Source organism: Bos grunniens, chromosome 16 (assembly GCF_055505025.1).
Source record: "Bos grunniens cultivar Pamir isolate PY7600 chromosome 16, Bosgru_T2T1.0, whole genome shotgun sequence".
Taxonomy (NCBI): Eukaryota; Metazoa; Chordata; class Mammalia; order Artiodactyla; family Bovidae; genus Bos; species Bos grunniens.
In genome coordinates this window covers 43,588,616-43,601,208 of record NC_141180.1, presented here as the reverse complement: position 1 = coordinate 43,601,208, position 12,593 = coordinate 43,588,616, and the positions used below count along the sequence as shown (strand labels likewise).

The following is a 12,593-nucleotide window of genomic DNA, read 5'->3' as shown; positions in this document are numbered from 1 at the left end:
GCAGAAAAGCTATGACAAACCTACACAGTGTGTTAAAAGCAAAGATAACATTTTGCTGACAAAGGTCCATATAGTCAAACCTATGGTCTTTGCAAAGAGACAGAGCCAAACCAAAAACAACACCCAGTTACTTTGCCAACAAAGGTCCGTCTAGTCAAGGCTATGGTTTTTCCAGTAGTCACTTATGGATGTGAGAGTTGGACTCTAAAGAAAGCTGAGTGCCGAAGAATTGATGCTTTTGAACTGTGGTGTTGGAGAAGACTCTTGTGAGTCCCTTGGACTGCAAGGAGATCCAGCCAGTCCATCCTAAAGGAAATCAGTCCTGAGTGTTCATTGGAAGGAATGATGTTGAAAGTGAAACTCCAATTCTTTGGCCACCTCATGTGAAGAACTGACTCATTTGAAAAGACCCTGATGGTGGGAAAGATTGAAGGTGGGAGAAGAAGGGGAGGATGATATGGTTGGATGGCATCACTGACTCAATGAACATGAGTTTGGGTAAACTCCGGAAGTTGGTGATGGACAGGGAGGCCTGGTGTGCTGCAGTCCGTGGGGTCGCAAAGAGTCGGACACGACTGAGCAACAGAACTGAACTGATGGTCTTTCCAGTAGTCATGTACAGATGTGAGAGCTGGACAATAAAGAAGGCAGAATGCCGAAGAATTGATGCTTTCGAATTGTGGCGCTGGAGAAGATTCTTGAAAGTTCCTTGGAAAGCAAGGAGAACAAACTTAAAGGAAATCAACCCTGAATATTCACTGGAAGTACTGATGTAGCTTCACGCTGAGGCTCCAATACTTTGGCCACCTGATGCAAACAGCTGACTCATTGGAAAATACATTGATGCTGGGAAGGATTAAAGGCAGAAGGAGAAGAGGGCAACAGAGGATGAGATTGGTGGCATCACCAATTCAATGGACATGATCTTCGGTAAACTCTGGGAAGTGGTGTGGGACAGGGAAGCCTGGTGTGCTGCAGTTGATGGGGTCACGAAGAGTTGGACATGACTTGGGAACTGAACAACAACAACATACCCTTTTAAAATTAGTTCTTTTCTTACAGGGGAAGTTTTAAAATAATTATCAGTTTGTTTTCTATATCCTATGATAACAATTAAAATGATTTCTTTGACATTCTAAGATATAGCATAGTCATAATGGATAAAGCTGTCAGAGCTGTACTTGAATCCCAACCTTACTCTTTTTTTGCCATGTGACTCAGTTTATTTGATAGTTAGCTTCAGCCTTTCTAGTCTATAAAATCGGGACAATAATATGTCATTCAGTTCAGTTCAGTCCAGTTCACTCAGTCGTGTCCGACTCTTTGTGACTTCATGAATTGCAGCACGCCAGGCCTCCCTGTCCATCACCATCTCCCGGAGTTCACTCAAACTCACGTCCATCGAGTTGGTGATGCCATCCAGCCATCTCATCCTCTGTCGTCCCCTTCTCCTCCTGCCCCCAATCCCTCCCAGCATCAGAGTCTTTTCCAATGAGTCAACTCTTCACATGAGGTTGCCAAAGTACTGGAGTTTCAGCTTTAGCATCATTCCTTCCAAAGAACACCCAGGGCTGATCTCCTTTAGAATGGACTGGTTGGATCTCCTTGCAGTTCAAGGGACTCTCAAGAGTCTTCTCCAACACCACAGTTCAAAAGAATATGTCATTATATTTTTTGAAAAGTGAAAGTCTCTCAGTTGTGTCTGACTCTTTGTGACCCCATGGGCTGTAACCCACCAGGCTCCTTTATCCATGGAATTTCCCAGGCAAGAGTACTGGAGCAGGTTGCCATTTTTTTCTCCAGGGGATCTTCCTGACCCAGGGATTGAACCCAGGTCTCCTACATTGCAGGCAGATTCTTTATTGTCTGTGCCACCAGAGAACCCCCAAAGGGTTAGTTGGTGTGTCATGTCTGACAGTTTGTGCCCCAGGGACTGTAGCCCACCAGGCTCCTCTGTCTATGGAATTCTCCAGGCAAAAATACTGGAGTGGGTAGCCATTCCCTTTTCTAGGGGATCTTCCCGACCCAGGAATTGAATTTGGGTCTCCTTTATTGCAGGCAGATTCTTCACTGTCTTAGAGAACTAAAGTAATGTTTGTAAAGTCATTACATATCTACTGAGCACTTGGACATGTTCATTAAATGATAGCTACTAATTGTGGTTGTGTTGATTGTTAACAGTAAAGAATTTTAGGCGCTTAGCCTCATTCTCCTTTTTATTTTCATGCAAGAAAAGTTGTTTTCCCTATGTAGCACATGTAGGATTTTATTTTATTTTGCATGCTTCTGATGAAAAAATATATATATTAGCAAAGCATATTGTGTACAAGGAAGTGAGGAGAGTTGCTTTATTTTTAGGAGTTTCTTCCTTTCCTCTCTGATTCTTGCTGTACGTTGCACCAGCTTTATCTTCAGATATACAGGTAAGAAGAATGCTGTATGACCATTAACATGTAATAGAGCCATTTAAGCCATGCAGCCCTTTAGTGTATGTCATTTAGAAATCAAGTATCACGTGTCATTTAGAAATCAAGTATCAATGTATGGCAAAAACCACTACAATATTGTAAAGTAATTAGCCTTCAATTAAAAAAAAAAGCAAGTATCAGTAATTTTTCTTAATGTTTTAGTGTATTTTTATATGCTTGCTTAAAAGTAATTAATGGAGATGGAAGCTTTTCAAGAATAGATTCCATATGAGTTTTATTTATGTTTATATTCTAACTAGTATTTTATACCCAAGTGATGAATAATTGGTCTGATAATAAATACCAGACACAAAAAAAGAGGTTATGTTTACATGTATATATTTTGTATCAGCATACTGTTTTTTATCTTAATTTTTATTTTACTTCTATGAGATTTAAGTCAAGTAGTACTTGACTCCATCTTAGAAAAAAACGAGTTACAGAAAGTGCATCATAATTTAGATAAGGGCCGAATGACATCTAAAATTGATGGTAACCTCAGAAGAACCCTTGATTTGACACTAAAGGACTCTCAGCTAATTCATCAGCAATCCTCTTATGTTTCCTTAATCCATTTAGTCTCCTAGACAGCTTTTCATATCTCTTCTTCTTCAAACATCTTAAATGTCCAGTACCATCTCCCCAGTTCTGGTTGTCAGTGTCCTCCCTCTGTGTCACTTAGAAAGATGGAAGCAATATAAAGAGAACTTCCACATTCTTCTTCTGACACATCTATTATTCTGCCTGTATCTCGGCCCACGTATTTCCTTGTTCCCAAGAGTGAACTGACTGTGCGCCTGAGGCCAGCCACTATTTCTGCATTGGATTTCACCCTCTCACATGCTCAGGGACCTCACTATCACAGTTGTTCCTTTTCCTTCTTAGATCATCAGTCCTCCCTGCCTTCTGGATCATTCTCATGAGTATACAGCATGCTGTTCCTCCCATCTTAAGAATAACATAAAGCAGTCTCAGCTCTGCATCCTCATGCAAATAAGCACCTTCCCCTTATTCTACATTTGTTACAATAAGACTCCTAAAAACAGTTGTCTATACCACTGTCTTTTTTGAAGCTATTCCAATCAAACTTTCCATTCTAACACTTCACCAGAACAGCTCTTGTTAAGGTCATCAGTGACCTCCATGTTGCTATGTATAATGGACAATTTTAGGCCTCGTCTTATGTAATCTCTCAGCAGTGCATAACCCTATCGTTTAGACTCTATTCTGTCGGCTTCCATGCCACCTCCCTTCTCAGCAGGTTCCTCCTCGTCTTTCCAGCTACTTCAAGTTGGATGTGCCCCAGCACTGAGTCTTCAGGCTCTTCTCTCTTCTCTGTAGTCATTTAGTCTCAAGACTTTAAATGTATATCTCTTCCCTTTAATGTCTAACCATCAATTAGGACTGATTCCAACCCCTGTCTTCTGACCCTCCTCACCACCCCCCACCAGGCTTCCTCATTTCAGTTTAAGTAATAACTTGGTTTTGCAAATTGACCAAGCCAAAAAACCTTGCTGTCATCTTTGATGTTTCTCTGCTCTCTTATGCCTCATCTAGTCTGTATTCTAGAGGCGAGTCTGTCCGTATAACCTTCAGAATAAATATGTATATATGCAGTATATAGAAAAGGGTTTTCTATTTCATAGTTAATGTTCCCATTTAGTTTAGTTTATATTTTCCAATTTCTCTGTCTCCGTTTTTCTTTTTTGATGTTCTTATTCAAGCCTTTATCAAGTGTAGTAAAAAAGCTTTTGTAATACATATATATAAATAGTGTGTATAATATATATATTTTAGAAAACTTACGAAGTTTTGCCTAACTAAAAAGTTTATGACATTTTGTTTCCACTTGTTTGATTTAGTATGAATAGAATGTTAGATTTCTAATATTAAAAAATGGATATGCAACAAGCAACAAAGTTTTACTGTATAGCACAGGGAACTATAGTCAATATCTTGTAATAACCTATAATGGAAAATAGCCTGAAAAATAATATATGTGTATATATATGTGTATAACTGAATCACCTGCTGTGTACCTGAAACATTATAAGTTGAGCGTACTTCAGTAAAATACATAAAAATGAAAGTGAAGTTGCTCAGTCATGTCCGACTCTTTGCGATCCCATGGACTGTAGCCTACCAGGCTCCTCCATCCATGGGATTTTCCAGGCAAGAGTGCTGGAGTGGGGTGCCATTTCCTTCTCCAAATGTCAAGTGTTTATCTTGAGGACTTCCTTTTAAATGCTGTCATCCCCAGGGTATTTGCATTTTCTGTCAAGTTTGCCATAGTTAAAATTAACACTGCAAAATATACTGACTATGTATCTCATTTCACATAAGTTTTGATGAAGCTTAGTTTAAACTGCAGTTACTGAGACATTTTCTCTGAAAGTCTTTGAATCTTCCTTCAGTGTTAGTATAGTTTGTTCTTGTAAAGCTCTTGCTTCCAGGCATTAATTCATTGTCAGTTTATCCTTCTACCTATTTGAAAACAACGTTCAATAGAAGTAATTAATCCAGAATTTATCAGAAGTATCTTTATTATATATATTTTTACTAGTTATTTGGTTCATATTTTTATAACTTTTTTTGAGAATATCATTGTCAATGTATTAAAATGCATCAAAATAATACTAACATTTTCTCTAAGATTATAAACTTTTAGTTTTGTAGAATTATAGCCATGTAATTCAGAGGTTCTTCAAACAATTTTGGTATCAATTCAGTACTCTGAGTTTTGTTTTATAAAACACATGCTACTTAATTTTTAAATATATTTTCACTTCTAGAAGACCATCATTTTGCCGTACTTAGCCTCTGGCCAAAATTAGAAGGTAGCTATTAAGTGAAAGCAGAGAAGGCAATGGCATCCCACTCCAGTACTCTTGCCTAGAAAATCCCATGGACAGAGGAGCCTGGTAGGCTGTGGTCCATGGGGTCGCTAAGAATCAGACGTGACTGAGCGACTTCACTTTCACTTTTCACTTTCATGCATTGGAGAAGGAAATAGCAACCCACTCCAGTGTTCTTGCCTGGAGAATCCCAGGGATGGGGGAGCCTGGTGGGCTGCCGTCTATGGGGTCATACAGAGTCGGACATGACTGAAGAGACTTAGCGGCAGCAGCAGCATTAAGTGAATGAGTTTTTTCCCTTCCTTTCCAGTAAGTTTCCTCCAAGCCTGTATGCTGCTGGGATTTCTAAAGCACAGCAGGAGGAAATAGCCAGTACTTTCCTGGTTACACTGAGTCCACTCATCAGTCAGCTTCTCACATTCCAGCCTTTTGTGGATGTGGTTTTGGACAGTAAATTAGGTAAGCTTCAAAACACATTTAATGTTAAAACATCTCTTATTAATTACAATGTGTTAGACACATGGTAATTTTCCCTTACATAGTCATCCTTTTTTTAAGTTTAAAAATTTTTCTTTAAAGTTTCTTCTACTTGCTTTTCTTGGAGTATATTTCTAACTTTAAAAAAAAATTATAATTTTTTAATATAGCAATCAAAGTTATATAAAAATAGAGTATGCTTTTACCAATTTGCTATAACTTAATTAATGTGTTTTTACCACGTGAAGAGCTGCCTTGTGAACTACAGCTTCCCCAGTGTCTGCTGCTGGTTGTCATTATGGATGAGCTGTCCTCTCGGCCTGAGGATGTGCAGGCCCTGTGGTGCACAGAGAGCCAAGTCTCAAAGGCTACAGCCAGGTAACAGACATGGTTTTGTTTATCTCCCATCATATTACGATGGTTTAGAATGCACTGTTGTTTGCAATGACCTCAAAATTAAATTCTTTGTTGTATCACATATTCTAATTAATAGTTACTATGTAGACCTCATACACATTGCTACTCAATAAAAATATAAAATACACAAATCTATGACAGGTGCTGAAAATATTTTAATTTTGTTCACTCTTTTAAAAGGTATTGCCTAATAGTGTTATAAACATTGAATGTAGTAGAGATGTAGTTGATAACATTTAAAGATGAGCTCTGATAAATAGAATGCTTAGACACTATAAGGTATCCCCTGGGAAATCTCCCTTGTGTTCATTCTTCTTGCCAATATCAGGCTCTGGTTCCTACACCCTGGCTGTTGCTGTGTTCTAGTTTTTTATCCTTTCCTTTAGTGGCATCCTATGTACCACTGTCAGGTTAGTCTTCCTAACCCCCAGCTTTGTGAGCTTGCAATTCTCCTGCTCAGTAACTGAAGCATAATGTCCCATGTCCTCAGCTTTGCGTTTAAAACCTGCTGTTGTCGTCATTAACTTTTGCTCCTTATCCTGTCTCTCTTTCTACACATATACCTTGCTTCTGTCAGACTGGTGATTCCTGTCTGCCTTTTACTCAGGCTTTCTCATCTTTACCTATTATATTTTGCTTATTTTTAATTTATTTTTAAACCCTCTATGAAGAATTCTTAAACCATTTCAATCTTAAAATGACCCCTCTCTGTCTGTATAATAGGGCCTATTTTTCATTTTATATATGATACCTAGTTTAGCTATTTAAGTTTCAGATTCCTTGATGAATTTTGTCTCAGACTTTGTATAGTTCTGTATTTTGTTAATCACTTGGTAAATGATAAAAGATGTATAGGAAAATTCTCCTTTAAGGGATTTCTCTAACTGTATTTTATTTTTATGGATACATGGATGCATATTCACATATATTGGAAACTGTTACTGATATATACATCTTGAGACATTTGGCTTTGCTAAAATACCAGTGTTACTACACCCACTAATTGTTAAATGTTAATAACGTTGGGTTCAATGTTCTCAATTTCCCTGCAGGGTGTCTCTACTCAAAGCCATTTTCTCCAGTTTTGAGCAGTGTTCTGGTGAACTCTCTCTTCCTGTTCATTTACAGGGAGTAAAGAGTAAAGGGCAAGCCGAGGTTGCTGTTACCTTGTATCAACATGTTTGCATTCATCTGTGTACATTTATTGCTTCCCTTCATCCCTCACTGTTCCCTGAACTGGTATGTTTGTCACTTGCAGGGCTAAGCTGAGATTACTTTTGCTTTCTTTTCATTGAGACTGTGAATCAGATATAGAAGAAAGTGTGGGGATAATAACTGTGTATGTATTTATTTACATGGGGTATCGTTGGGTTAGGAGCCTGGCAGGCTGTAGTCCGTAGGGTCATATAGAATCGGACGTGACTGAAGCGACTTAGCACAGCACAGCACGTAGTTGTTTACGGGCTTCCCAGGTGGTGCCCACGGTAAAGAACCTGCCTGCCAGTGCGGGAGAGGCAAGAGATGAGGTTCAATCTCTGGGTCAGGAAGATCCCCTGGAGACAGGAATGGCAACCTGCTCCAGTATTCTTGCCTGGAAAATTCCGTGGACAGAGGAGCCTGGTGAGCTACTGTCCATGGGATCACAAAGAGTTGAACATGACTGGGCACTACTACTTGCTTTACAACATTTGGTTAGTTTCTGCTGTACAATGAAGTGAATCAGCTATATGTATGCATATATCCCCTCCCTCTGTTAACTCCGCCGCCACCCCATCCTCGCCATCTAGGTCACCACAGAGCACTGACGAGTTCCCATCACTACAGCAGGTTCCCACTAGCAGTTTTACATGGCAGTGCACATCCGCCAATCCGTCTCCCTATTCATCCACCCACCTCCACCCCGACTGCCCTCCCTGAGTATAGTTCTGTACATCTGCATCTCTGTTCCTGCCCTGCAAATAGATTCATCTTACTGTTTTTCTAGATTCTACATATATGTGATGATATTTGATTTTTTTTTTTTCTGACTTACTTCACTCTGTATGGCAGACTCTAGGCCCACCCATGTCTCCACAAATGACCCATATTATCTTATCCATATGTATCTGTATCCCTGTCATCTTTGTCCATTCATCTGTTCATGGACATTTAGGTTGCTTCCATGTCCTTGCTATTGTAAATAGTGCTGTAATAAATGTTGGGGTGCATGTGTCTTCAAAAAATAGAAAACCTAAAGAGAATTCTCTAAAGAAGACACACACATGGGCAAGAAACACATGAAAGGATGCTCAGCATCGCTAATTATTAGAGAAATGCAGATCAAAACTACAGTGAGGTATCCCCTCACACCAATCAGAATGGCAATAATCAAAAAAAATATACAAACAATAAATGCTGCAGAGGGTGTGGGGGAAAGGGAACTCGCTTGCACTGTTGATGGAGATGTAAATTGATACAGCCACTATAGAGGTTCCTTAAAAACTAAAAATAGAACTACCATATGACTCAGAAATGTGTATTTATTTTTGACTGTCATTCTCTCAGCTTGCACATTTTATGTTTTAATTCAGTTGGGTCTTAGGAAATGGTAATTTTAAGAGTCCTGTAGAATGCAGATGTAATCTTTAGCTAAAATACTTCAGAAAACATTTGGGGTGGAAAGGTATGCAAAGACAGTGTAAGAAGAAGAAAAATGGGTCTATGATTTCACCTAATTCAGTTTCTTAAAAAGAAACAGAGAATAGCAGAATGTAGTACCAAGTCTCCTACAGATCCTAGGCTTAATGTGTTTGCTTTTTTAAAACTAGAATTGTTTTGGTTTTTAAAAAAATTTTGGCTGCACCATGCAGCACACAGGACCTTAATTCCCCAACCAGAGATCGAACCCATAACCCCTACAGTGGAAGCATGGGTTTTTAACCACTGGACCACCAGGGAAGTCCCTTTTTACTGGAATTGGATTAGAAAAGACACTGATAAAATTCTAGGAAAAAAATTCTTAAAATTTATTTAAAAATCAGTATCATTTATGATATTATAAATGGGTAATATTCAGCACATATTGTCTTTGAATAGGTTAAGACAGAAACGGAAGTATAGGCATGTGTATTATATATATTGTTTTAGAGACTTCAGCCTACATAGAGGATTTTTGTGGAGCCTAGTGACTGAGTTATCACATTGACAATCACTTTGCATCTCCGTAGCCCAGTCCAATGCTGAACATGTAGGTACTCAATAAATGTTGAGGGGATGGCAACGTGGATTCTTTCAGACACTAGAAAGTAGAACTTTCTTATTGAGGATCTGTTGGGTTTTTTTGGATTGTGATAGTATTTTGTTGTTTTGAGAAATGTTATATTAATGATAATTTATCATAAAAATTTGTTTTTCATTAGGACACTGCTCTGTTGAATGCTGTTCTTAGTGCTAATATGATCACCTCTTTGCTGGCTATGGACGCATGGTGCTTCCTTGCTCGGTACAACATGCTTTTTAAAATTTAGGGGTTGATTTACTGTAGTGATTGATAGTAAATGACTTTATACTTGTAAGTTTATAGAAAATTAAATCTTGATAATCCCATAACAGCCCCCCAAAATGATTTGATTTCACATCACAGCACTGAATTAGGTACTGAGTTCCCTCTTTCCTTTCTTTGGCTCAGATCAATAGAACCTATAGCTTAGGTCGTTTTGTATGTTGTGATATTCCTTTGCCATGGAAATAACTGCAGTTTAGAATATTTAGTGCTTTATGGTAGTTCATCTTGCTTTTCTGAATAATTGTATAAATAATTGTATGAAGATTGCCTTCTGTTTCTATCACAGATATGGGACTGCTGAACTCTGTGCTCATCATGTGACCATAATGGCCCATCTGGTAAGTAGAATTATAAAGCCTAAAACATTCAACTTCCCATGCATTTCCTTTGGGGATATGATAATCTTAAAGAATGTGAATATCAAAAGGAGAAATAGCATGTTAGCTAAATGATTTTGATAGTAAATTAGTTTCTTTGCTCAGCATTAATGCTGATGCTGGGCTTCCGTGGTAGCTCAGATGGTAGAGAATCAGCTTGCAATGCAGGAGACCCAGTTTCAGTCCCTGGGTTGGGAAGATCTTCTGGAGAAGAGAAAGGCAACCCACTCCAGTATTCTTGCCTGGAGAATTCCATGGACAGAGGAGCCTGGCAGGCTGCAGTCCATGGGGTTGCAAAGAGTCAGAGACGACCAAGTGACTTCACACTTTCACTTTCAATGTTGATGCTATTGAGAAAGACATATTAGAAAGATCGTTTCACTGGGGAAATTGTCTCATATTTTCAAAATTTTATGGAGTTTCATTGATCTGGGGAAGAAAAATTAGGTTGTTTGAGGATAAATGTAAAATTGAATACAAAGTAGAGAATAGGAGTTAGCCTTAATGTGAATGACCCAGAGTTGTTCTTACTCTCGCCTCCTTCCTCCCTCTCCCGAGCCCCTCTTTCCTGCCCCAGCCCCGTCTCTAATATGACTTAGACATTCTGACTCTTGATTTTGATGTATCTCTTTCTGAGAAGGACTAAATGTGATAGTAATTGATGCCTTTTGGGTAAAGAAGTAATGTGAATAGATACAAAGAGAAAATTAATGATGACTCATGTTAATCTTTTCAGTGTTAATCTTCTTTTGCTTTTAAATCTCAACATGTTTATGTTCCATATAAGATGGGCATGACTGGTTTGTTTTGTTTTTAGTCTCTGGATTTTGATAAGATTTTATGTGGGCCATGTGTGTTTTGTTTTTTGATTCATATATTTCTTGATTTACCCTGTAAGGATATTGTAGACTAGATTCACTGAGGTGCATGATAACCAGGCAGCTGACATCTATGTCTGCATGGCTAATGGTCTGGAGTGCTTACCCAATTTTTTTTCTAAATCCTCATCACGTCTTGCACAAAACTGACTTTTATGTTATTTGTATCATAACTACTTTAAATAAAAGCTCTCCTAGCACATTATGATAGGAATTTTAAATTCTTTTAATGACGCTTCCATCTTACAGTTATATTCACCTCTGCGCTTTTGTGCTTAGACTTAAAAAAATTTCACAAGTTATCTTTCAGTAGGGGGATTAACATATCAAGTTATAATCAAAATGGTAATTAGAAATTCAAAAGTATTGTTTTTAAATATATCACAATTGTTTCCATATTACAAAAGTAATCTAGGTTCATGGAAGAGAAAAAATTAGAGGAAAGTGCCAAATCAAAAATTAAAATTCCATGTTATTTTCCAGAAAGAGCTGTTGTTAATATTTTGGCATATAAAAGTTTGTAAAAGCTATGATTTTAAGTCTTTGATCTCTGCTCTCTCTCCTGTCTTTTCCCAGATAAAATCTTGCCCTGGAGAATGTTATCAGCTCACCAACCTATCAATACTATTGAGGCGTCTCTTCTTCTTCATGGCCCCACCCCAACAGGCAAGGATATCTTTGTCACTGTTTTTGAGCAGCTGCTGAGAATTGGATTCAGATACTTTTGAAGGCTTTTTCACTCCCATTTATTCTGCATGTAAATGTTAACATCTGAATGTAAATTTTTAATGTATTGATTACATTGCTTATTGCTTTTAGGTGGATTTAGATTTTGATGTTAAAGAAAAGCCAAAGCTATACAGGAGTTAAAGTGATAAAAACAGATCTTATTCAGAGCTGTTGCAATAGGAGAGAAGAGATTTCAGTGTAGAACTGGGCTCAGTTCTGAATACAGCATAGACTAGTGTGAATCTAGGGTCAAGAAGCAGGGTAGGAGTCTTGTGGATAAAAATTCCTAAAAGGAAACATCAGAGGTAAGGGGGTCATCCTGGCTTGACCAGATTCTTGCTGAACACAGACCAGGATGATCAGATACTAAGGTTGAGGGATTCTTTCTAAATTTAGTTATGATTCTTGCTAAAATTGGATAATGCAAGACCCAGAAAAGATGGATACAAGCCCAGGGTCAAAGTCTTCTCAAGAAGAGAGCTAAGAAGAGCTTGACTTAAGATTGGTCAAGGAGAGAGTCCTTGTCAGTGTCTTTACTGCAAGTTACAGATAATCATTCTAACTCTGTCTTCTGAGAGAACAAGATGGCGGAGGAGTAGGTGGAGGTTGAGTACATCTAACTCTGTCTTCTTTCTTCTTATTTCTCATACATTTAAGATACTTGGAATGAAATGGTTCTGTATCCCCTGTCCCTTTAACTTATTTTGAAGAGCTAGAATATTACTTATGCTCTAAATGAAAATGATATCTTTATCTTTTTCAAAGTAAACAAGTTGAACTTTCTGGGGAAAATTGGAAGTATGATGAGCCCTAGTTGTTTGCCATTGTGAGGAAGACAAGCTCTGTGT

At 38.2% G+C, this 12,593-nt stretch overlaps 1 protein-coding gene across 11 annotated transcripts in view; it reads left to right on the top strand.

The window, feature by feature from the left end:
- The window catches only part of FIRRM (FIGNL1 interacting regulator of recombination and mitosis), a 50,937-nt gene that overhangs the window by 24,232 nt on the left and 14,112 nt on the right, over positions 1–12,593 (top strand). For 9 of the 11 annotated variants that reach the window (XR_015143501.1, XR_015143502.1, XM_086344766.1 and 6 more), the window contains 7 exons: positions 2,359–2,423; positions 5,634–5,782; positions 6,049–6,178; positions 7,270–7,456; positions 9,616–9,698; positions 10,048–10,099; positions 11,593–11,682. Coding sequence is in view for 9 of the 11 variants with exons in the window: in XM_086344766.1 (XP_086200892.1) it covers positions 2,359–2,423; positions 5,634–5,782; positions 6,049–6,178; positions 7,270–7,456; positions 9,616–9,698; positions 10,048–10,099; positions 11,593–11,682 (756 nt within the window). In the remaining 2 variants the exon portion in view is untranslated. The remainder of the gene's footprint in view (positions 1–2,358; positions 2,424–5,633; positions 5,783–6,048; positions 6,179–7,269; positions 7,457–9,615; positions 9,699–10,047; positions 10,100–11,592; positions 11,683–12,593) is intronic. The other 2 variants (XM_086344767.1, XM_086344768.1) reach the window with 1 other exon arrangement.